Source organism: Somniosus microcephalus, chromosome 10 (genome assembly GCF_052327205.1).
Source record: "Somniosus microcephalus isolate GS21.2 chromosome 10, FLI_Smic_1.0, whole genome shotgun sequence".
NCBI lineage: Eukaryota > Metazoa > Chordata > Chondrichthyes > Squaliformes > Somniosidae > Somniosus > Somniosus microcephalus.
Genome location: NC_140996.1, coordinates 190,161,391 through 190,188,524, shown reverse-complemented (window position 1 = coordinate 190,188,524; position 27,134 = coordinate 190,161,391). Strand labels below are relative to the sequence as shown.

At 40.7% G+C, this 27,134-nt stretch overlaps 1 protein-coding gene across 3 annotated transcripts in view; it reads right to left on the bottom strand.

The window, feature by feature from the left end:
* Positions 1-27,134, bottom strand: part of LOC147111942 (neurobeachin-like) — a 1,011,877-nt gene that overhangs the window by 462,412 nt on the left and 522,331 nt on the right. For all 3 annotated transcript variants that reach the window (XM_085999351.1, XM_085999350.1, XM_085999349.1), the window contains one exon: positions 8,243-8,304. In XM_085999351.1, coding sequence (XP_085855477.1) covers positions 8,243-8,304 — 62 coding nt within the window. The remainder of the gene's footprint in view (positions 1-8,242; positions 8,305-27,134) is intronic.

Genomic DNA, 27,134 nt, shown 5'->3' with positions numbered 1-27,134 from the left:
CAAACACATGTAGTGCTAAAGACATGGACCTAAATGCAAGTCTTTCTTTTTCTTATTGAAGCACTAATCTGGAGTACACCAATGGAAAGATGTTTTGCTTCAGATCTTCATCAATGACCTGGTGTATGTCACAAAAGGGGGTAGATATCCACTTTTTTGATGATGCCATCTTATGTAGGCTAGAAATGACATTGTCACCACACACCCACCGTGTGTATGTATATGATATAGTTTGAGAGTAAATAGGCACATACTGTAGATGGTTCTTTCAGGAAAGAAAACAAACTATTGAGAAAGATTGTTCTCAAAACAAGTTAAACCATAACATTCTGAGTTGATCCAAAAGAAATTATACAGAATTACTACAGTAAAGCCTATCCACTTGTGCTGATGGAATACGCTCCCAGACAGTATATTGCCTGGAATTCTGTTTTGCAAAAAATAGAAAGCTTTTTCAGGGGCACCTGTTTGATACTAATGAATGTATGAAAATTAAACAAATTAGCTTGTCCTGTGAACAAAACCCAAGAGCCAATGGTCAAATTTTCAAAATGAGTGCTTATAAAGGGCACTGAATTAGAAAAAAAATACATTTGAAAGATCTTGTCAATCTTTGTTTATAACCTGAAAATTTGTGTATAAGGCAATTGTGTTTTGAAAAAGGATATGGTCTACTAGCTTAAACTCTAAAACTCCAACGACCAACCAATGGGTGAACAATTATCCTGACTAACATTAAATCTGTGGTACCTCCAAAAGCAAACTGTAAAAGTATCTGCAGTATTGCCAACCTCATCACCTCATAAATCAGGAGACAAACTCTTAAAAATCATGAGATTTGGTATAGAAATCATGAGTTGCCATTTTTTCAAACATAAACCAATATAGATTGACAGTTGGTTTTTAAACCTCATTAGTGGCTTTATTCCCCGTTCCTTCAACTACCTATCCTTAAATGTTGCATTCCAGAGCCGAACAATCCTGTGTGTAAACCTCGTGTGCCCTTGCTCGAGACAGTTTGCAGGAGGAATTGGTGTAAAGCAGCATAAAACATTGAATGCAGCTTTTCTGTTATATAAAGCAGCAACGTTGGCAGTTGCAACAATAACTTACACTTACATAGCACCTTTAATGTTGAAAAAAAATCCTAAGGTGCTTCACAAAGGCACAAGGAAAACAATGAATACAAAAAGCCAAAGAATGAGAGGTTAGATGGAGTACTTGGTCAAAGAAGTGAATTTTAACTGAGTCTAAAATAAGGAGATGGAGGTGAAGAGGTAGAAGGATTTAGGGAGAGAATTCCAGAATGTGGGACCTAGCCGGGTGAAAGCACAGCTGCCAATAGTGGGGTGAAGAGAGAGAGAGGGAAATGTACAAGAGGTCGGATTTGAAGGAATGGAAAGTTCAGGGAGGGGAAGGTGTGGCGGTTGTGGCAGTGGAGGAGGTTAAAGGGATAAGTCAGGGCAAGGCCATTGAGTAATTTAATCACAAGGATGAGAATATCAAATTTGAGACATTGAAGGACCAGGTGCTAATATATGTCAGCGAGGACAGGGGTGATGGGCAAATTGGGCTTTGTGCTGGATAAGATACAGGCATCAGAGATTTGGATGCGTTAATATTTATGAAGGGTGAAAGATGGGAGGCTGGCCAGGTGACAAAGGCATGGATGAGGGCTTCAGCGGCAGGTGAACCAAGGTAGGGGCAGAGGTGGACGATTTTATGAAGGTTGAAATAATTATGCTACATATATCATCGTAGGATGAGAATTTTAAATTTGATGCATGGGCAACAGGTCAGCGAGGACTGGGGTAATAGGTGATCTGGATTTGGTGCGGGAAAGAATATGGACAGGAGAATTTTGGTCATGGAGACGGAAGGAGTCGGTGGCAAGAGGACGGAGTTTGTGGTGGGGCCCAAAACAATGACTTTGGTGCCCTTAACTAGCTGGAGGAAATGTTGGACGGGCAGTCTGACAATACAGAGGCAGTGCAGAGGTCTGGCTATGATAAGATAGATAATAGTTAATAGATAATAGGGGCTATGGGGAAAGGGCGGGGGAGTGGGACTAGCTGAAGTGTTCTTGCAGAGAGCTGGCACGGGCTTGACGGGCCGAATGACCTCCTTCTGTGCTGTAACGATTCTATGATTCTATACAGAGGATGTCATTTGGTTAGGGCCGTTTTGGTGCTGTGGCAGTGGTGGAAGCCTTACTGAAGAGATTTCAACATGGGAGTTGGAGGAAAGATGGGCATAGATATGAGAGGTGTCAACACATTTAAGGACCTTGGAGAGAAAAGGGAGATCAGAGATGGGGTGGCAGTTCACAAGGCAGAAGATTGAGGGTGGGTTATTTTGAGAAGGGTGTGATGAATGTTTTGAAAGGGAAGGAGACAGTGCCCAAGGGGATGGAACCATTTACAATATCAGCTAGCATGGGGCTAGAAACGGAAGTTGGGTGGTCAGCAGTTTAGTGGTTTGGGGTCAAAGGAGCAGGCAGTGGGTCTCATGGACGACAGGAGCTCAGAGAGGGAAGAGCAACTAGAAAGAGAGAACTCTAGGGTAGGTTTGGCAGGGTGGGAAGGCGAGGGGGTGGAAGCAGCACATGCGACTGAATAGATGGTCTCAATCTTAGTGACAAAGAAGTCCATGACCTCCTTGCTCTTGTTGTTGGAGGTGAGGGTGGAGAGGAAGGCAAGAGGGGTTTAAGGAGATAGTTGGTGGTGGAGAAAAGCAGTCCGGGGTTATCTTTGCTCTCCATGATGATCCTGGAGTAGTGGGTGGTTTTTACAGAGGACAGTGAGGCCCGATAGTGTGTGATGTGGTCCAGCTAGATCTGGTGATGGTTGGCTAAAGCAGTTGTGTACCAGATACACTCAAGACTGTGCCCCTTGGGCTTGAGGGAGTGAAGATGGAGACCATACCAAGGGAGGACCCGAATGGGAGAGGATAAAGTGTTTGCTGAGAATAAGGGCATTACAACATGCAAATTTTTATCATATAAATATATAGATCATAAAGTAAATACATAAGTACTAAAGCAGCTACCAATAATTACATAAGATTTCACTAGTGAGGAAATAACACTGTACAAATTGCTATAAATGTTCTAACTAAATCAATTGCATTTCTACAGAAATATTTGTGTGCATGAAAACAATAAACTGAATTTCCAGTTAACCATGATCGTGGGCTAAGTCCTAATCGTGGTCTAAGACTATTCCTGCAGAGGATGATGCTTAGTCAGCAGACCAAGTTATACTGCTGACTGCATCTCGCATCAAATTTAGCAACAAAGGATCTTTATGCACATGTGCTTGAATGCACATGCAGAGTTCTACTCCTCATTAATCTTTAATGTTGAGAGTACAGGTGGCAGCGTCCGCTTTATCAAAAAGATGGAAGAATATGTATATAAAGTCCAAGTTATACTGCCACTTTTGTGCTGATGTACAGCCAAAACGTCTGCACATCATTGTAATAGAGTCAGTATAACACTCTTTCTAAACAGCTTGTTATAGTACATGTATCCGGATTATACCAAGGCCACATTGCAATATCAAGTTGTCCTTCACGACATATAAAAAGTGTTTAATATGTTTATGAACAGAGACAATGCATACATCTAACAGTGTATTAAGTATGCATAGTTAACAGATGTTTTGTCAGAGTGCATGAACAGCAAAATGCGATTGAGTTTCTCAGAACAAGATCTGACACTGTTTACTCTTCCTCAATGACAGATGTGGGCCGTGCAACCCTAAGTGACAGCTGACAAGTCTTCTTACAATAAAACTGAAAGACTCCTAGGAGACAAATTTCCACTGTTTCATATATTTGTGTTTTCGATGAGCTTCATAAAATTTGGAACTAATACACTCTAACCACACAGTGAACATTTGCAATGGAAGAACATTTCCTTAAAAACAAAATGGTAATAGAGAAAAATAAACTGGGGGTAGGGAGGTAAAGAGACATATTTCAAAAAGGAAACACAGCGCTGGCCCATTTTAACAGCCTTCAACTAAACACAATTTCACAGCTGTGACAGATATTGGCTCAGATTGTAGAGAACTCAACAGCAGTAATCAGGTACAGATCTTGTCAGGAAAATATAAAATCATCTCTGTTCTGACCAGATACAAACTCTAGGTTTCATTTCTATCCAACCATTTCATCATTGAGAAAAATCAAACTCTAAAAGTGCATTGTTTTAGTTTCTGGTTTTCTTTTCTTTTCAGCGTCTAGTTAATTGAACTATAGCTGTGAAACACTTATAAACTGTGAAAGATATTATTTTGTGAAATGTTACAATGAAATAAAATCCCCTGATGACCTAGTGGGTAAAGGCCCTGCCTGGTGCAGGACTAACCAATAGAGACTGGAAGGTCCTAAATTCAATTACCAATTTATGCTGAGTTAGCTGATCTTAGCTAAGGCAGCAGCTAGGATGCTACAATTGACCTCAGTGTCCCTGCGCTGCTGGGGAGGGGATGGAAATCATGCAAGGTTCTCACTCCTGACTGGTGCCCAATCACTCCTATTGTAAAAGTATGTATGTGGACATCATGTGGCAACATAATTAGCCTTGGCCACCAAGTCCTCCATGGTCAATTAGCCTACTGAGACTCGCTGTCAAGGCTCACAAATGAAGAACTGGCAAATGAGTGAGATATCAAAGGACTGCTTGTACCTGTGGAATCATATCCCAACAAGACTCATCGCATTTGGGGGAATTTGGGGAAAACATACTTAGCCCTCTAACCTAATTTCAATCTTTACTTAAGTAAACTTTGTATACATTCCAAAGCTAAGCTGGAAATTGAGTGTTCATATTACTAAAATTGTTAAACAAACCAAAACTGAAAAACTAATTTTGTGTTCTTTTGAGTTATGATATGGAAAACTGGAATGCTCCTTTTATTGATAGAAAGGTTAGTACCTTTATGGCTAATTACCATTTATAAAGCAATCTTTGATACACATATGTTTCTGAACTCTTCCACAATTCTCATATCTGTGACAGCTTTAACAACTGACAAGTGTGTGGACAATCCAAATCAACAAAAAAAGCAAGTTAAAGCAAATGCATTTTTATGTTAAATCAGTCTCTTTTTGCCTTACATCAAAATATGTAATAAAGATAAGTAATCTCCAATTGAAAATTTTCAGTTATTTTTGCTAACAATTTTTGCATGATTTTTATAAAGAATCCTGATGGTTCTACTTTTAGATATGGCTGTGTGACTAGCTAGAGAAATTTGGCTCTTTGAAATTGATCTGAACTCAACAAATGGATTGCTGGGAAAAGGATATTTCAGTTTTAAACCTTCTGACAATTGCATCAAGTGGATGTAAAAAAGATATATACTTTGCAGTCAAGCACTGAAATTCCCCTGTAGAGGAAACCTGATTGCAATCCTTCATAGTCTGAAAGCCTGGCCATCTGAATTGAATTAGGCATGACATGTACTTTCAGACGTTTGCAATCCGAAACCTCATGTAAATTTAGAACATACCTTAGACTTAAGCCTCTGGCAGTTAATGTTTTGTTCAGCAGCACAAATTTCTTTTTTTTTTTAAACTGAAATTTGAAGCGGTTAACATGAGATTTCTGATGTTAAAAAAACTTGAAAAGTGCAAATTTGATAAGGCAAATTAAGAGGAAAACATACTATATTCGGTTTCCTTAATAGAATTTAACAAGTTTGATCAACAGAATATTTCAGTTAAAAGGAAAAAGTAAACTTTCTTAGTCTTATAAATAGCTTTGGTAGTTTAACTGAAAAAACCCCAAACCTAACACATGAATTTCCAAAACAAATGATGAATAAATCAAAATGGTTTCCTCTGTGATATAGCTGCGACATTTATTTGACTTACATTGATGCATTTGTAATTTTAGACTGCATTCTCATCAGCAGTCAGGTTTAGATTTGTCCAAAAAGCCTCGTGAAGGACACAGGAAGAGAGCTCAAATTTCAAACTCTTAGTCCTAATCAATATATGAGGCAAAGTTTCATCTCCTGGGTCCTTAATGGTAGGAATTCCTGGAGCCAAGAAATGAGTAAAGCTAGTCTCATGATTAGATGATGGAATCATTAGAAGACAATATCCACATGTTGTGTTGCTTTCCGGTACAATGCAGTGAAATGCAGGGGTTGCGGTTGAAGCTCTTTTAACACCAGCTTGTTCATAAAACCTCACTTTAAAGGCTACAAAGCTCTCCATAAATGCCATGTTTTGCTGCACAAAGGGCCATAATGGACCTCAAGGAGTTTCCCTTGAAATTTGGACTAAAGCTTGGGATCACAAAATCACAAGTGCCCTGCAGGAGATTTCTGATGCCTTAATTCCACAGAGGATTCATGCCAACATAGTTCTTTCCTCTCTGTTCAGCAATCACTCATACCAGGGGAAAAGAAAAAAAGTTGACTTGCATCTAATGGCTTCCTTACGTGAATCGAGCTGATGAATACTGAAATATATATTCAGGACTCGTAACAGCAGGTATGTGAACATGTCTGGTATATTTAATTTTGCAAAATAGCTTTGATCTTTTAACATCTGACTTGTGAAGTAAGAAAGCTGCTATTTCTAAACCATTTGGTAAGGAATCAATTTGATCATTTATTGAAAGGAGACATCTACTTCTAGCATCAAACAGAAAGATATCAGAAATTTGGCACACAGAGTTATGCATTCCTCTTCTGTTCACTTATTAACAATGATTCATGTAGACTCGAGATGTTTTGTACTAGCAGGTATTGTAAAAGGGCATAAAACACTTTTACCAGCTGGACATTTGGTGCATAAATGTGCATTTTACAAAATTCTGCAAGGAGTCAGAAATCCGCACGGCAAAAAAAAATTCTCAGCTGCGTGACATGCAATGCAGGCTTTTCAAATGTAATGGTTTGCATTCGGTTTTAATAATGTAACATCGCTGCTTAAGGATATAAATAATTTATATCTTGTAAAACTCAACTCAAATGAAAACAGCAGTATATTCATAACAGTGTGTTACAGAAGGTTCCAAGAAATGCTAATTATTTCAGTTATTTCTCAGATTTGGATCTCCAATTGTTTTTGTGGGTGCTGTGGGTGTGTATACATTATAATTTTTAATATGCTGTAGATGTCCAATTTATTTTTGTAATGTTTCAAAGGAATATACATCGTCTTGTAAAACACACGTTAAAATGTGTACGCATTATTAGGTGCCAGCGATACCAAAATAATCAAATGAATCAATTATGTGACATACATTTTAAAAAGCTTTATGCCAGGGCAATATCATTTGTTTATGCAAGGCCTGTATTTGTTTGGATCTTATCCAAGATAGGCAATTTAATGTCCACTTGACAGGATTAGATGTTCGTGAAATTCACCACCCAATTATTTACATCTCAACCTTTCAACATAAGAATGCTAACAAAATGTTAAAATGTTTCAACTGCCAGTATTGTTCTATTTAAATGGATGACTTAGCATAATTGAAAATAATTTTTTTTGAATACTGTCTCTTCACAATGTCCAAAATGATCAGTCAAAAATACAATTTAATGTAATTATTTGGACATCATTGCATTGCATAAATTTTACACTAAGACAATGCGCGAAGAATAACATTGCCCTCATTACAAATGCAGCATTGCAGGAGATTCTTGTGATCGTCACAATAGTGCATAAGCAAAATGGGTGCTTTATGTCTATTAGGGTATGTTCTGGAAAAGACCCAATAAGGACTACAATTGAATGGCTGTAATTTTCAGCATTGAACCATTGCTTAGTGAAGAAGCAATAGCTTTTAAAATGACAGCCCTTCTTGATTTCCTAAGCTAAAAAATTCCTCTTACTCATAATCACAGGCAGTTTGTAAAGGGGTTCTGCTACACTTCATTAATCATCATGATCCAACAGAGAAGAGTGAAACAGAGCTATCTACCCATCAACTAAAGGAGCATGAGGGAGTTTTAAAGTATGTGATGTTCAAGAATAATCTCCTAAAAATAAACAGCATACAATAGGGGAAAAAGACAAAAAGTAGGAAATCTCAATATTCAATTTTGGATCTATTTCCCCTATATTGTCTTTCAACTTATATAAATCATAATGCTTCAAAAAGTATCTGCTCTAATAATCATCTCTATTTATAGATATTTTAGGTGTTTGATATTTTTCATGTTTGAATAGGAGTTAAACTGCCTAGTTTTGGAAATATTCCTTCGAAGTACCTTACCTGTGAACATAGCAACATAACCAATTCTACGACAGAGGTACTAGACTTCATACACACCAGGCCTGCAAAAGATAAAAAATAAATTTGTTTAAAGCAATAACTAATAACTTCAAACAGAAGAAATAGTACATTCTAGAGCTCAACTACTGGTGTTGCAGCATGTAAGGTTGCAGAGACTTTAAATAGTAACTAAAAATAAAACTTCTGCATATTATTGGAATATCATATGTGGTCAACTGCCTAAGTGCTCATGTGCTTTTTTGGAATATGATTACAGCATTTAAGTCATACCTTACCCCACTGCTTCTATAATGCAATATAAAATGAAGTACTGCAAATGTAATAATTTGTGTTGTGTGTTATGGTGATATATTTCTTTGCAGAAGACTTTTCTTTGGTATTTAATTCCTGTACATCAAAATTAATGCACTTGGTACACACTCAACAATAAAGTATATTTGTATGGTGTCTTGATACCAAAGGCAGAATGTTTCCCTTGTTTGTAATGACCAAGGGAATTTCTGTCTCAGGAGTCTATACGGCAACGTGTTAGATTACCGATTATAAGCATGGTCTTTGTCATTCTTTGAAAAAAGTTCAACTTCCACAAATATGATATTGCATTGCCTTACAAACAAAAATGATCAGGGTACTTTATTCCTTTGGAATCATAGAAAGTTGGAGCACAAAAAGTTATTTGGCCCAGTATGGGCGAACCCCATACCCTTTAAAATGTTTCTTTTTTAAGACATTGAAGAAATTGATGTCCTGCTTCACACACACACAGACACACACAGAAACCCCACAGTGCAGATAGAGGCCATTTCGGCCCATCGAGCCTGCACCGACACATATCCCACCCGATCCCCGTAACCCCTACATATCCCACCCTATCCCCGTAACCCCACGTATTTAATCCCCCTAACACTAAGGGTCAATTTATCATAGCCAATCAACCTAACCCGCACATCTTTGGTCCTTGATTGTACTGCATACAAGGCCTGAATCTAAACCAGACCCTTAGGTCTCTGAATACAGCTCTGAAACCTCAAGTAACAGTAATAACACAAACTTAATGTAGTAAACAGAAGAATGTCTTGAAATCATGCCAGGTTAGCAAGATAAATGAATAGGAGAGAGAGCTTTACATGTACAGGTAAAACTTACAAAGAATGAGAAAAACTATAGCTAAGGTAAGTTACATATTTATTCAACCTCCTAGACACGTAGAAGGAGAAAGAAAATAGTACAGACCAATTAGCAGAGAACTATAGACCAATTAGCTTAATATTGGTGGTAGGAAAGGTAACAGAATCCTTACTCAAAGATGCAATAGAAAAGCATCTAGAAACTGAAAGTATAATAAAGAGTAGTCAGCATGGATTCCTAAAGGGAAGGTCATGCTTGATCAACCTTACTGAATTCTTTGAAGAAGTAACAGAAAGGGTAGATAAGGGTAATGTAGTAGATGCAATATATTTGGATTTCCAAAAAGCCTTCGATAAGGTACCGCATAGTAGATACATGACTAAGGTGAGGGCATGTGGGATCAGGGGACAACTAGCAAAATGGATAGCAAGCTGCCTACAAAACAGAAAACAGAGAGTAGGGGTTAACGGTAGCTATTCAGATTGGCAAATGGTGGGAAGTGGTGTTCCACAAGGATCGGTGCTGGGACCACTGCTCTTCACCATTTACATAAACAATTCAGACTCAGGAATCAGAAGTACAATTTCAAAATCTGCGGATGACAACAGATTGGGGGGTGTAGTTAACAGAGGAGAGCTGCGACAAAATACAGGAAAACATTAATAAACTTACAGAATGGGCGTGTAATTGACAAATGAACTTCATATAGATAAGTTTGAGGTAGTACATATTGGTAGGAAGAATAAGGAGGCCACATACTCCTTGGAAAATAAGTGTCTAAATGGGTAGAGAAACAGAGGAATCTGGGGGTACAGATACGCAAATCACTAAAAGTAGCGATGCAGGTTAATAAGGCCATAAAAAAAGAAAACAAAGCACTGGGGTTCATTTCTAGAGGGATTGACTTGAAAAGCAAAGAAGTTATGTTAAACTTGTGTCTTTCTTTCTTAGGCAGTCCCTCGGAACCGAGGGTGACTTGCTTCCACATTAAAAGTGAGTTCTCAGGTGACTGATGAGTCCAATGCGGGACCTACAGTCTCTGTCACAGGTGGGGCAGACGGTGGTTGGGGTGCTTGGGTTGACATGTGCTCCTTGCGCTGCCTGCGCTTGGCTTCCGCTTGCTCCCAGCGAAGTGTTTCGAGGTGTTCGGCGCCTTCCCGGATGCTTCTCCTCCACTTTGTGCGGTCTTGGGCCAGGGATTCTCAGGTGTCAGTGAGGATGTTACACTTTTTCAAGGAGGCTTTGAGGGTGTCCTTGAAGCGTTTCCTCTGCCCACCTGGGGCCCTCTTGCCGTGTCAGAGTTCCGAGTAGAGCGCTTGTTTTGGGAGTCTCGTATCGGGCATGCGGACAATGTGACCCGTCCATCGGAGCTGATTGAGCGTGGTCAGAGCTTCGATGCTGGGGATGTTGGCCTGAGCAAGAACACTGACGTTGGTGCGCCTATCCTACCAATGGATTTGCAGGATCTTGCGGAGGCAGCGTTGGTGGTACCTCTCCAGTGCTTTGAGGTGCCTGCTGTACATGGTCCATGTCACTGAGGCATACAGCAGGGCGGGTATCACTGCTGCTCTGTAGACCATGAGCTTAGTGCCGGGTTTGAGGTCCTGGTCTTCAAACACTCTCTTCCTCAGGCGACCAAAGGCTGCACTGGCACACTGAAGGCGGTGTTGGACTTCGTCGTCGACGTCTGCCCTTGTTGACAGTAGGCTCCCGAGGTATGGAAAGTGGTCCACGTTGTCCAAGGCCTTGTTGTGGATTTTGATAATTGGGGGGCAGTACTGTGTGGCGGGGGCAGGTTGGTAGAGGACCTTTGTCTTACGGATGTTTAGTGTAAGGCCCATGCTCTCATACGCTTCGGTGAAGGTGTCGATGATGGTTTGGAGTTCGACCTCCGAGTGAGCGCAGACGCAAGCGTCGTCTGCATACTGTAATTCGACGACAGAGGATGGGACAACCTTGGATCTGGACTGGAGGCAACGGAGGTTGAACAGTTTCCCGTTTGTTCTGTAAATTAGCTCCACCCCAGCGGGGAGCTTACTGAGGGGCGAGATGGAGCATTGCAGCAAGGAAGATCGAGAAGAGCGTTGGTGCGATGACACAGCCTTGCATGACCCCGGTTCATACGTGAATTGGGTCTGTGGTGGAACCTCAAAGAAGTTATGTTAAACTTGTGTAGAACCTTGGTTAGACCATACTTGGAGTACTGTGAACAGCTCTGGTCTCCATATTCTAAAAAGGATACAGAGGCACCGGAGAAGATGCAAAAAAGATTTACTAGAATGATACCTGAACTGAGAGGTTATACTTACCAGGAAAGATTGAACAGGCTGGGGCTCTTTTCTCTAGAAAAGAGAAGGCTGAGGGAGGACCTGATAGAGGTATTTAAGATCAAAGGGTTGGATAGGGTAGACGTAGATGTTTCCACTTGCAAGCTTGACCAGAACTAGAAGCCATAAATATAAGATAGTCATGAATAAATTCAATAGGGAATTCAGAAGAAATTTCTTTACCCAGAGTGGTTAGAATGTGGAACTCGCTACCACAGGAGTAGTTGAGGTGAATCGTATAGATGCATTTAATGGGGAAGCTAGATAAGCACATGAGGGAGAGGGGAATAGAAGGATATGTTGATGGGGCTAGATGAATAAGGGTGGGAGGAGGCTCGTATAGAGCATAAACACCAGCATGGACCTGTTGGGGCAAATGGCCTGTGCTGTAAATACTTTGTAATACATTGTTAAAACTGATAGTGAACCAGCCACATAAATACCGTGGCTACAAGAGCAGGTCAGAGGCTGGGTGTTCTGCGGCGTGTAGCTCAGCTCCAGACTCCCTAAAGCCTCTCCAATACCTACAAAGCACAAGTCAGGAGTATGATGGAATACTCTCCACTTACCTGGATTGGAATAGCTGCAACAACAAGCAGCTAAACACGATTTAAGACAAAGCAGTCTGCTTGATCAGCAGCCCATCCAGCACCTTAAACATCCACTCCCTCCACTACTGGCGCCTCTACAGGATGCATTTCAGCAACTCGCCAGGTCGTCTTAGTCAGCAAACCCGCGAACTCCACCACCTATAAGGAGAAGGACAGCAGGTGCATGGGAACACCATCTCCTCCAAGTCACCATCTCAACTTGGATATATAGAAACATAGAAGATAGGAGCAGTAGTAGGCTATTCGGCCCCTCGAGCCTGCTCCACCGTTCAATGTGATCATGGCTGATCATTCAAATTCAGTACCCTGTCCCTGCCTTCTCCCCATATCCCTTGATCCCCTTAGCCTTAAGAAATATATCTAACTCCTTCTTGAATATATTTAATGAATTGGCCTCAACTGTCTTCTGTGGTAGAGAATTCCACAGGTTCACCACTCTCTGGGTGAAGAAATTCCTCATCTCAGTCCTAAATGGCTTACCCATTATCCTTAGACTGTGACCCCTGGTTCTGGACTCCCCCGCCATTGGGAACAGCCTTCCTGCATCTAGTCAGTCGAGTCCTGTTAGAATTTTATAAGTTTCAATGAGATCCCCTCTCATTCTTCTAAACTCTAGCGAATATAAGCCTAATCGACCCAATCTCCCTTCAAACGTCATTCCTGCCATCCCAGGTATCAGCCTGGTGAATTTTCGCTGCACTCCCTCCATGGCAAGAACAGCCTTCCTCAGATAAGACGACCAAAACTGCACACAATACTCAAGGTGTGGTCTCACCAAGGCCCTGTACAATTGCAGCAAGAAATCCTTGCTCTTGTACTCAAATCCTCTCGCTATGAAGGCCAGCATACCATTTGCCTTCTTAACCGCCTGCTGCACCTGCATGCTTACCTTCAGCGACTGGTGCACAAGGACACCCAGGTCTCGTTGCACTTCCCCTTTTCCAAATCTACTGCCGTTCATATAATAATCTGCCTTCCTGTTTTTGCCACCAAAGTGGATAACCTCGCATTTATCCACATTATACTGCATCTGCCATGCATCTGCCCAATCGCCCAACCTGTCCAAATCGTACTGGAGTTTCTCTGCATCTTCCTCACAGCACACACGCCCACCCAGCTTTGTGTCGTCTGCAAAACTTGGAGATAGTACATCTAGTTCCCTCGTCTAGGTCATTAATATATATTGTGAATAAGTGGGGTCCTAGCACCGATCCCTGCGGTACCCCACTAGTCACTGCCTTCCACTCGGAAAAAGACCCGTTTATTCCAACTCTTTGCTTCCTGTCTGCCAACCAGTTTTCTATCCAAGTCAGTACCTTACCCCCAATCCCATGTGCTTTAACTTTGCACGCTAGTCTCTTATGCGGGACCTTATCGAAAGCCTTCTGAAAGTCCAAATACACATCCACTGGTTCTCCCTTATCTATTCTACCAGTTACATCCTCAAAAAATTCCAGTAGATTAGTCAAGCATGATTTACCTTTTGTAAATCCATGTTGGCTTTGTCTGATCCTGTGGACTCTAGCATTTTCCGCACTACCAATGTCAGGCTTACCGATCTATAATTCCCCGTTTTCTCTCTACCACCTTTTTTAAATAGTGGGGTTACATTAGCTATCCTCCAATCCATGGGAACTGTTCCAGAGTCTGAAGAATTTTGGAAGATGACCAGCAATGCATCTACTATTTCTAGGGCCACTTCCTTAAGTACCCTAGGATGTAGATTATCAGGCCCTGGGGATTTATCGGCCTTTAATCCCGTCAATTTCCCTAACACCATTTCCCTACAAATACTGAATTCTTTCAGTTCCTCCCTCTCATTAGTCCCTATGTTCCCCGACATCTCTGGGAGTTTATTTGTGTCCTCCTTTGTGAAGACAGAACCAAAGTATGTATTGAATTGGTCTGCCATTTCTTTGTTCCCCATTATAAATTCCCCTGATTCTGACTGCAAGGGGCTTTTTCTCTTCACATATCTATAGAAGCTATCCCTAATTTCCCTTATTAACCAATGTTGAGTCACCTTTTTTGTTTCATTTTTATGCCAAACAGGGATGAACAAATTCTGTAGTTTATCCATGCGATCTTTAAATGTTTGCCATTGCCTATTCACCGTCAACATTCCCCAATCCATCCTAGCCAACTCGCGCCTCATACCATCGTAGTTTCCAAGTACCCAAGTCTCTGAATCAACTACTTCAGTCTCCATCTTAATGAAGAATTCTATCATATTATGATCGCTCCTCCCCAAGGGGCCTCGCACAACAAGATTGCTAATTAATCCTTTCTCATTAGACCGCACCTGGAATACTGCATACAGTTTTGGTGTCCATACTTAAGAAAAGACATACTTGCTCTCGAGTCAGTACAAAGAAGGTTCACTCGGTTAATCCCGGGGATGAGGGGATGGACATATGAGGAGAGGTTGAGTAGATTGGGACTCTACTCATTGGAGTTCAGAAGAATGAGAGGCGATCTTATTGAAACATATAAGATTGTGAAGGGGTTGGATCGGGTGGATGCGGGATGTTCCCGATGATGGGTGAAACTAGAACTAGGGGGCATAGTCTTAGAATAAGGGGCTGCTCTTTCAAAACTGAGATGAGGAGGAACTACTTCACTCAGAGGGTGGTAGGTCCATGGAATATGCTGCCCCAAAAAGCTGTAGAAGCTACATCATTACATAAATTTAAAACAAAAATAGACAGTTTCCTAGAAGTAAAGGGAATAAAGGGTTATGGGGAGCGGGCAGGAATTTGGACATAAGTCTAGGTTCGGATCGGTCATGGCCCTGTGGGTAGCGGAGCGGGCCCAGGGGCCATGTAGCCTGATCCTGCTCCTATTTCGTGTGTCTAATTCTGTTAGATTCAGGAGATGGTTCTGTGATAGTAGATTGGCGGTTAGGATCAGATCAGCCATGATCTTATTGAATGGCGGAGCAGGCTCGAGGGGCCGATTGGCCTACTGCTGCTCCTAGTTCTTATGTTCTTATGTTCTACATAATACCCAGTCTAAGATGGCCTGATCTCTAGTTGGTTCCTCGACATATTGGTCCAGGAAACCATCCCGTATACACTCTAGGAATTCCTCTTCCACGATATTGTTACTAATTTGGTTAGACCAATCTATATGTAGATTAAAGTCACCCATGATAACTGCTGTGCCCTTTTTGCACGCATCTCTAATTTCCCGTTTAATGCCATCCCCAACCTCCGTATTACTGTTTGGAGGTCTGTATACAACTCCCACTAACGTTTGCTGCCCCTTGGTATTTCTCAGTTCTACCCATACAGATTCCACATCATCAGAGCTAATATCCTTCCTTACTATTGTGTTAATCTCCTCTTTAACCAGCAATGCTACCCCACCCCCTTTTCCTTATTGCCTCTCCTTCCTGAATATTGAATACCCCTGGATGTTGAATTCCCAGCCTTGGTCACCCTGGAGCCATGTCTCCGTAATCCCAATTATATCATAACCGTTTCCATCTATTTGCGCAGCTAATTCCTCCACCTTATTATGAATGCTCGGCGCATTAAGACACAAAGCCTTCAGGCTTGTTTTTTTAACACTCTTAGACCTTTTAGAATTATTATTTACTGTGGCCATGTTTGATTTACACCCTTGATTTCTCTGACTGCCACTTTTGCTTTTCCACTTCCTGTCTTTTGCTTCTATCCTTGCTTCCCTTTCCTCTGTCTCCCTGCACAGGTTCCTAACCCCCTGCCATTTTAGTTTAAACCCTCCCCAACAGCACTAGCAAACACTCCCCCTAGGACATCGGTCCCGGTCCTGCCCAGGTGCAAACCGTCCAGTTTGTACTGGTCCCACTTCCCCCAGAACCGGTTCCAATGTCCCAGGAATTTGAATCCCTCCCCCTTGCACCATTCTTCTAGCCATGTAGTCATCTGAAATATCCTTCTATTTCTACTCGGACTAGCACGTGGCACTGGTAGCAATCTTGAGATTACTACCTTTGAGGTCCTATTTTTTAATTTACCTCCTAATTCCCTATATTCAGCTTTTAAGACCTCATCCTGTTTTTTACCTGTATCGTTGGTACCTATATGCACCAGAACAACTGGCTGTTAACCCTCTCCCTCCAGAATATATCACCGTTCTTTCATCGTCAGTGGGTCAAAATCCTGGAACTCCCTACCTAAAAGCACTGTGGGAGTACCTTCACCACATGGACTGGCTCACCACCACCTTCTCAAGGGCAACCAGGGATGGGCAATAAATGCTGGCATTGCTAGTGATGCCCATATCCCGAGAATGAATAGAAAAACATTTTCATTCCAGACAAGATGGGCTGATCACCAATGCATTTAACAAACTCTGCTGAGTTGAGAGACAGTAAAATAATTATTTTTAATGCAAAACCTTACAAGTACAAGAACCATTAGGTCCAAAGGTTCCTGATATCAATTAGCTCAGAAGCAAATTCAAATCCCACATAAGGACAATCTCAGGAAGAAAAGATCATACTTTCTAAGTACCTTTCATAAATCCGAACACCTTGGGGTACTGCCCAATTTCTTTTCCTGCCAGAGATAGGTGATCATCAGAAATAGCAATGTGGATTCTCAGTGAATTCAGAGTGAGCTATCAGCTTCTTACAGTGCTTCAGTGTTGTCAAAGTACTTGTATGTCATCCAGTCCTGAATGAACAGAAATTTCCTCTAATTAAGTTCTCGGAGGGTTGTAGGAGGTTACAGAGATAGGGAGGGGCAAGGCTTGGGAGGGATTTGAACCTGAGGTTGAGAATTTGAAAATGTGAGGCATTACTGGAGCAGGAGCCAATGTAGATCAACAAGCATAGGGGTGATGGTTAAACAGAACTTGCTGCGAATTAGGATATGAACAGTAGAGTTTTGGATGAGCTTAAGTTTATGGAGGGTGGAAGATGAGAGGACAGCCAGTACAGCATTGGAACAACAGAGTCTGGAAGTAATAAAAGCATGGAAGAGGGTTTCAGCAGCAGATGGGCTGAGGCAGAGGTGGAGACGGGCGATATTACAGAGGTGGAAGTAGACGGTCTTTGAGATAGAGAGGATATGGAGTCGGAAGCTTAGCTTAGGATCAAGTGGGACGGCGATGTTGTGAACAGTCTGGTTCAGCCTGAGACAGTAGCCAAGGAGGTGGATGGAATCACTGGCTAGGGGAAAAAAACACCAAGAATTTCACCAGCCGTCTGAAATGACAAAGCAGCAACTAAGTAGTGGATGAGCCCTTTAAATAGTGCTGGTGAAGGGTCCTTCCTGCCCGTTGGCGTCATATTATAACTCTGGGCTGGAATCAAACTCAGATGTCAGAGCTGCAAAAAGAGTGTACTGTATCACCCATTTCCCCTACAAGTTTGCTTCCAAAGTGGAATATAGGAATGCATAATACACTATATTAATATGTTAAAATATAGCTGCATTCACTGGATCGTATTGACTTGTGACTATCTTTTCAATAAAAATGTGGAATACGCAATCTAAAGCGAGAGAAAATGCAAACTATTAATGGTACCTACACCACGGAAACTTTTTCCATTAGTCCTAGTTTTTGTTATTTTCAATACAGGGGTGTTTTACTTTAAATATCACTGCAATTAAGTCTTCAAATTCTCATGTGCTTGGCTTTATATGTACCATGCACTCTAACATAAGTTTAAAGAAAATTGTGTCCATTAAACCATAATGAAAACAAATGCAAGTCATCACTATTCCACTGAAATTACTCCATCTTTGCATCCCCACAGTGGCTCCAAAGTATCTGTAAAATATAGCGACAAGGTCTGGTGTGTTCTGCTATTTTAAGTCACTACGATTTTAATCTCTTCTTTCACAGCAATGCTATTTTTATCTAATTATGCAATACACACAATAATCATCAGGAGTTTGTCTTATAACATGGAGCAGATATAGTTCAATGCTACATCAGACTTAAGACCCAAAAGACACATGATGTAACCTGTTTCAAAAGAAATTATTTTGCAAGTGTTTTCTGCCAAATCTCAAAGAGAATGGTTTCCATTGCTACAATTGAGAAATATAGGTATTGTGCTTCAAACCCGCTGATATGCAAGATCCAAAAGCTAAATGTTTTTATTGATAGGCCACGTTGAACAGTTTCTCCACATCTCCAATTGTTCTCTATGTATAATTATAGCGCTGACCACATGTCTAAGGGTTACAATTGGGAGGGGGGGGGGGGTGGAAGGGAGAGTGCATGACCTTTCTAATCAGCAGTATAATAGATGGATAGTAATTACTTCTAAATGACCCACATTGGCACAGGACTATTTTGCAGCTGGTGCTCAATGTCTTTCATTTTCTCGTGCTATAGGATATGCTAATTAACTGTTGCATCCACTTTGTGTGATAAATTACTGCTTTGTAGAATATCACCAGTAAATCAATTAGAAAATCATTTGTAACTAATAAATTATATTTATGGTAGTTTCTGCATTGTGAAATTCTAATTTTGTGTTCATAATATGATGCTTGTATAATTATTTAAAAGAAACTAGAATGCATCTAAGCTGTAAGGTAATGATCAGTTTATGCAAACATACTATTCGACCAAAACACATTGCTTTATTAGGCTTTGCTTCAATACATTTCAAATCAAGAAAGATTTTGTGTTGCTTGCAATGACCCATTAATCAATCCCCAATAAGCTAAGAGGCTAAATAGAAAGAAGTTAACTTTTCTTAAAAATTTAAGTTCTACAATTCCATTTTAATCAGACATTTTAGGGTGGTGAGCAACTGAGTTTTTCACTCTAGAATTACAAGACTGTTTGAACTTACATATAATTTCTATTCTTAAGAATTAATTCAACCTAGTAGAAAATCAAATTTTAAGATGACAATTACATACCATGCTTGTAAGTGAATTCTGATTTAGGTCTCTGGTCATTTTTCATACTAAGCTCTGGGCCATGTGAACTAAGCATTCTATTATTAGGGGTTTCAAAAATAATTCCAATTTGTACTGCATAATAGGATTATTATATATGCATTATTATAAATATTGGCCCTGCATTTCTGCAAGGTTCTCCTGATCTCCTGCTGTAATTTCAGTGGGAGATTGGTGGAACTCCTACAGAAATGGCATAAACGATCATTTATGCCATTTCTCCAACGGTTCCGATGATTTTCTGCTGTAGAATCCCGGCAAATTTAAAAGATTTAAAAGGAGAAATGAATCGACATTTGAACTGCAGCCAAGGACTATGATAATTTCCTATTTTTGTAGGTCTTTGTGTCCACGTGAGTGATGCTGTTGTGCATAGAAAGTGCATATAACCAAAATTTGAAAAGCAGACTTGCCAACTGTAGCATTCTTCTCAAAAGGTGGTAATACAGATAAGGACAAGAAGCTCCTATCAAGCACCTTATAGAACTTTTATATACAATTCTACTAAATTATTTACGTACACAGAAGTCATACAGGGTATTCGAAAATCTAGTACTTCAGTTCTAGGTGCCTATTTGGAATAAATACAATCATAACTAAAATCAATTAAAAATATTAAGCACTTTTACAATTCCCATCTTATTTCTCCCAATTATGATTCATATAAACATAATAGACAAAAATCTGGCGCCAAATAGATCCATTAAGTAAGTGTTATACCGTAAATCAAATGCTAGCAATAGTGATGTAATAGGCACAATGCACAATCTCCAGCAGCACAGGAGGATATAAACAAAGTTCAATGGTAACCCACCTCTCAGCTAAATCAGTGATAATTTATTGTTTCTTAGTCCAGACCCTGATCACTTCAACTACCTCTTGGTATTCATCTTTTGGATCTTATGTCATCCATTGTTTGTTTCCTTCCACTGTTGTGTTGGGTTGGATCCAGCTTATAAGTTAATCCCTTTGCTTTACAGCCCAGTTTCATTTAAAGGAACAGAAAAGTAGGATGAGCAGCAAGATAAACTAAAAATAACTAAACAAAACATGAAAAAGAAAAGTTATAAAAAATAGAAAATGAAACTAGAGATCGGGTGCAAAAGGAAAACTATGAATGAAGGGAAGAAAAAAAACCCAAATTATTCTAGGAGAGATAAGGAAAGAAAAATAAGAATGCAGACAAGGAAAGAAAGAACGAAAAAGTAAAAAGAAGTAATTACAGAAAATGAAAATGTCAGGAAACGGGATTCAAATTTAGTTTGTACATTTCTTAAATTGCCATTGAGGTTTGTAAACTAAAGCATGTTTTTTTAGCAGGCTAAATATAGTTCTTGCTGATGTTGCACACAAAACTATCCTTATAGTTTGCAATTGATACAAAAATATAAATAGATAAACGCAACAGCAATGACATTAAAACAACAAAGAAAGAATGGCTTGAAGGAATAAAGAGAGATAAAGTGACAATTTTAGACAATGCTTCACTGAAATAGAAATGTGTTTTATTCTGTCAAAATAATTTTTCTCTGGATGTTGATAAATCCTGTCATTTAAAAATACTAAAATATCTTACATCCTCAGTGTGAATGACAATCTGCCAAATATAAATGATGACAGTGTAATATTTAATTAGTCTTGATGTTTTTCTATGTTCAAGGCTTTTTCTCTACAATTCCCTTGAATCCTTGTTTCCCCTCTCTCCCTTTTCGGTTTCCTTCTGCCGTGCACTATTTCCAGCTAAAAGCAACCGAGCACTGTGAGAGAACTGAGATTGTCCTTACTTCTAGGGAAACAGCTCAATCCCCAACTTACCATCGTCATCTATGGGCCTGACTGACAACAGAAACTGAATGTGTACAGGAGTTGCATTTACAGTTATTTGATATAAACTGAAAAGGCAGATAGAGGGGTAGAAATTGGTATGCATTGTTTGCCGTTTTTCGGGCTTAAACGGGCACAACGCGAGCAAATTTTACAGTGGAACGGCCCATGCCAATCTGCACATATGTTCTGGCCACTGCTAAATTCGTCTGGCCTATTTTTAAGGCATCTCGGGCAGCTGCCTGAAACAGGCATATTCTAATTAAGGGCCTAACACCTTTGGGAAATTTCTGATGAGCAGACCTATCTTGCTCAGGATTCTTCAGTGGCTGCTCTGGCTGCCAACAAAAAGGTAAGTTATTTTAAAAACTAAATTTTTACAAAATCTTCCGGTGGAGCCAGGAGGAGCTAAAGTGCTCCTCCGACTCCACAAACATCGAGATCGCGCCCCCAACCACCCCACCCCCGGTTACCCACTCCAATTCTCCTTCTGGGATTCTATATGCGAGGCAAGCATTCTGACATTCGTCATCTTCAATGTCTGTGGAGGCGCGACAGTCCCCAGAAGCTCACACATAAAATGTTAATGAACCTAAGGCCCAATTTTGCATATGGTGCATAGTTCTATTAAGTTTTGCTTCCTAATTAACTGTTGCTAATGTTTTGCATACATGTTTATCTTATATCTATACACAGAGGATACATTATGAAGGCCCATGGGATATGAGTTATGTCCCACAAGTAGCTGGTGTTATTACTCATGAATGATGTTACAAGTGAATTAGAATTAGCATCATGAGTGAAAAATAAATCATAACCTCTGGATCTTCACAATTTATTCCCTTTAAACCATACATTAAAAATTAATTAGATAAAAAATTTATTTAAAAATGCCATTAATGGTGCACTGCAATTCTTTACAGTTTAGTTGAAGTGCAGACAGAGATATAAGCTTAATGTTTGAGATAGGTTAAGAATATTCATGGTTTGAACAATCTCCAAATGAATTTACAAAGGAAAAAATAACAAACACCTGCGATAAACTCCTCTCTAAAGTCTACGAACATGTTGTCGCTTTCTAGCTCCGTGGCTCTCCCCCCAAAACTTCCTAATTAAATTATTCCAGTCTTGCTTCTGCCCTTCTCCACTACCTCTCTCAACTCCTCTACTGCCTCTGCACAGATTCTGCCTGACCTGCTGAGTGTTACCAGCATTTTGTTTTAATTTTAGATTTCCAGCACCTGTAGTATTTTACTTTTCTTTTCCTTGAAGAAGTCCTTATCTTGCAGGTCCATACCGAGCTATCCCAAAAGTGATCAAGTCCCTCAGTCTGGCTGACACCTCATTCACAGCACAGAGACCACTTTGACCAAGTCGTAAATGACATCCTCTGTGACTACAACAATGGTGTGTTTTGCTTCTCGACCCCTACATGTCAATTGACACAGTTGACCACTTAGCCTTCTCCATCACCTCCAATCCTCTATTGTCCAGTTCTGTGGGACTGGCTTTTTGTGGGTCCAGTCTTACTTATCCAAGTGCAGCCTCTCCACTACTTCCCTTGGCCTCACTACCAAGACACTTAAAGGAATAGATAACTTGATTGTCTGAAACTCGAGCGCCATAGGAGTTGCACAGCTAGGTTAGATTTAATTATTTTACGCAGAGAGTGGTGATCCTATAGAATAGCTTGCCCAGGGAGGCATGTAGTGAGAGAAAATTTAAGGAGGAATTGTATGCTTATTTGAGGGAGTTGGCAATTGAGACATAGGCCTGTATTTTCCTATGGGCTGTGTACACACCCATAGGGACATCGGAAATGCCAGTTTCAGGCATGCGAAGCGCATGCGCTGAAAACCGGAATTTCCGACCTGTCAAGAATGCTCTTGACTGATTGGACGCCTGCCCTAGAGAAGGGCCTCTGCGGATGGAGAGTTCCGCTTTCTGCAGAACCTCCGCCCGCTGAAAACCCGTAGAAATCTTATGCCTGGCAAAAGTAGGCGTAAGGCCTGCTTTTACCAGCATAAGAGTTGAAAAAAAAGTTTTTAAAATATTTTTTTTTCACTCATTTATAATTTAAAAAATACTTTTAAAAAAGGTAAGTTTATTTTTAGCCCCGTAAAAAACTTTAAATATTTTTTTTAATAATTAAATTTTTGTTTAAAATATTGAATTTAATGTAATGTTAACTCATTTTAAAAACGTGATGGTTTTTAAAAAATTTATTTAATGTTTTAGTGTCTTTTTGGGGTGATCTCCATTCATATATTTGACAGGTCTATCTGTCAAAAGTATGAAGGGAGATTCCCTTCTCCTATTGGCTGGCCTGGCCCACGTGATCCCAGGGACGCTTGCGAACTGTATGCGCCCCTGGGATACGTGGGCCCTGCGCATTTCGACTGTGGAGAAGTCCAGGAGCGGAAGTGCCCGGACCTCAGGAGCCTTCAGGTAAGTTCGTAGATTTTTTTCCGATAGGAGGCATCTGCACGCAGGAAGCCTCCTATCGGAATTTACGGGCCATAGTTTTTAGGGCTGTTCAGATGTACTGCAAAATATTTTCTGGCCCTGTACTTTCCTATGTTCCCATAATCATTTCCACCTCACTAACAGATTTCTACTAACCTTTGTGTTAAAAAAAGTGCTTCCCGATTTCGATCCTGAATGCCCTAAGCTCTAATTTTAAAATTATGTCCCCTTGTTCGTGATCCCCCCCACCAGAAACCATCAGGTCCTGGAGATTTATCTATCCTAAGTCCCATTTTTTAAAACTTAAATTGAATCCAGTAAATTCCTCCCTTTGATTTATTTTTTAGTTTCCCTTCTATCACTGGTATTTTACCCTCTTCCTCTCTATGAAAACGGATACAAAGTACTCATTCAATAAATCTGCCATTACTGTGCTGTCTATTCCAGTATCACCTGCGCCTGTTTTTAATGGGCCCACATCTCCCTTAGCCACTCTCTTACTCTTAATATATTAATAAAAACTTTTATTATTGGCCTTTATATTACTTGCACTAAAGAAGTCCTAATCAAAGTAACAAACAACATTTTCTATGCATGTGACCACAGTTCATTTTCCCTCCTCATCCTCCTTGACCTATCTGCAGCCTTTGACACAGTCCTACTCCAATGCCTCTGCTCCACTGCCCAGCTTGGGAGGACAGCTTTCACCCGGCTGCACTTTTACTTATCCATTTGTAACCAGAGCATCTCCAGCCATGGCTTCTCTTACCGCCCCCACACGGTTACCTCTGGAGTCTCCCGAGTATCCTTACTTGACCCTCTCCTTATCTACAAGCAGCCCATCAGCTGCAGACATGAGGTCAGCTTTTAAATGTACTCTGACAACACAAAGCTCTACCTCTCCATCATCTCTCTCGACCCCTCCATTGCCTGTGTGTCAGACTGCCTGTCCGACATCCAATCTTGGATGAACCACAACACCACAAAATGTGTATTACCATATTACTAGGTGTTAATCTCGTTGTAACTCATGAGTAATCATTTCATCCATTTTGTCATGCAACATTCTGTTCTCAAAATTAGGTCACTTTCCACCACCCCTTACATTTGTCAACAAAATGATCACCGAGTAGTTGAACAAAGGGAACTGGCAGCATAATATCTGTGCAGAAAAAGCCCGAGAAGAACAGTGCAGTAGTTAGAAGCACAGATAGTGTCTAACATCAGAATTTCGCAAGTTGTGACTGTAATAGAGCCACCTGGTGGACTACTGATGTATATAATAAAGCTATGTGCAGTACAGTTCTTACCAGAAGCCATGTTGTGCTACTGCATATATATGCTGTGTCTCAAGATATCACAGAATTAGCGGTGAGGATGTGATTGCTGATTCCCTAGCTGAAATTTTTGTTGGAGGACAATCCTGCCAACCAATGGAGGGACTGTTGGAAGTTCTTCGTTTTGCAGAAATACTTAAAAATCCGAGGTAAATTTCGAGCACACGTAGCTGAACTGTCGATGTTGCCAGTGTCCAGATGGCCGCACCTATGGGAATAACAGGGCGCTTGGGTGAGTTCCATCGCAACCGAGACACTTTCAGAGCGTATGTAGAGCGTCCAGAAATGTTTTTCACCACGAATAGTATCGTCGAAGTCCCCATTGATGTAAACCGCAACGGATGATTTTAGAAATGAAACGGGCTTTTTTTTGACCGAAGCCGGCCCTGAAGTGTATGAAACCCTGAAAAATTTGCTTGTTCACGCCAAGGCGAAGGACACGCCACTGAAGGAGATCCTAACTAAGTTAGAACAGCACTACAGTCCTGAGCCCCAGGAAATTTCTGAACGTTATCGTTTTGGAAGACGTGATCAATTAAATGATGATGGTATAAGTAAGTACATTGTAGCTTTAAAAAATCTATCAACTCACTGTCATTTTGGAAACTTTCAGGACCAAGCTTTGCGTGACCGCTTTGTTTGTGGGTTGAAAAATGTATCAGAAGTAAATTGTTGACAACCCAACTTGACTTTTGACTTAGCTTGTCAGACAGCTATGTCGATGGATATGGCCGACCGAAACACCGATTGTTCCGCACCATTTCCAGTCGTCAGACAACCGAGGTGAATCGACTGCAGCCTAAAAGTAAAAGGCAGTTGGGCCCCAAGGCCTCAGCAACTGGCCAAGGTAACAGTGCATTGAAGTCACGTAACAGTGCATTGAAGTCATGCTATCAGTGCCTGGGACAACACATCATTCAAAGCTGTCCATAAGTGAAGGCAGAGTGTTTCTACTGCAAGAAAACTGGACATCTTGCGAAGGCGTGCTGACAGAAGATTAAACCGACTGGCAATGCTAGAAGTAGAAATTACCAGACACTACATACTGTTGAAGAGAAGGAGCAGGACAAGGAGTTTCTGGAGATTCACGTCACCAGGGGCACGAAGGTATCTAATAGCGATTCGCGAGGTATCGTCATCCAAGTAGATGTCGCAGGAACCAGGATACCCATGGAAATCGACACTGGTGTATCCGTGAGCATAGTACCGGAATCACTATATCGCGACAAGTTGCGTGATTATCGACTAGAGAAATCAAAGGTAGAGCTGCGAGCCTACTCAGGACAGCAAATCCCTGTAGTAGGAAGTGTCACCATACCAGTGAAATACAAGGATCAGTGTCAGAGCTTGCCTCTTATAGTAGTGGCAGGAGACCAGCCTGCCTCGATAGGTAGAAATTGGTTGGGATCACTGAAGCTGGATTGGAATGAGAATTTTCGTGTGGAAGCGAAATTTGCATCAAGTAGTATCTGAAGGTGTTCAGTGAAACGGGCAGTCCGATCCAAGACTTCAAGGCGAGTGTCAGAGTGTAGAAGGATGCAAGACCACTTTACTGCAAGCCACGTCCCGTACCATACGTACTCAAAGAGAAAGTTGAGCAAGAACTCAAAAGACTAGAAACTGAGAACATTATCTCTAAGGTAGATCTGAGTAATTGGGCTACACCCATTGTTGTTGTACTTAAGTAAGATGGTAAGGTAAGGTTGTGTGGGGATTATAAGGTAACCGTAAACCAGGTTCTAGAGTGTAATCTACCCAATACATTGCCAAATGTGGAAGATTTGTTCACAACGCTGACAGGTGGTCAGATCTTTTCGAAGTTAGATCTAACAAATGCCTACCTACAACTTGAGTTAGACGAAGAGTATAGACAAGGAGTCATGCTTGTCTATAAATACTCACCGAGGCCTATCAGTTCAATAGGCTACCATTTGGAGTGTCTTCTGCCCCTGACATATTCCAGGGGGTGATGAATCAAATTTTGCAAGGGATTGAAGGGGGTAGTGTGCTATTTGGATGACATACTCATTTCAGCACCAAACAGGCAAATCCATGATGAGGTGCTGAATGAAGTGCTCAAACGGCTAGAGAAGCATGGAATACGAATGACAGCTCACAAGTGTGAGTTATTTCAAAACTCAGTGGAGTACTTAGGGCACAGAGTAGACAAAGATGGTTTACATCCAACCAAGGGAAAGCTGGATGCAATCAGAAATGCACCCACTCCCAAAAATGTCTCTGAACTTCAATCATTTTTGGATCTTTTG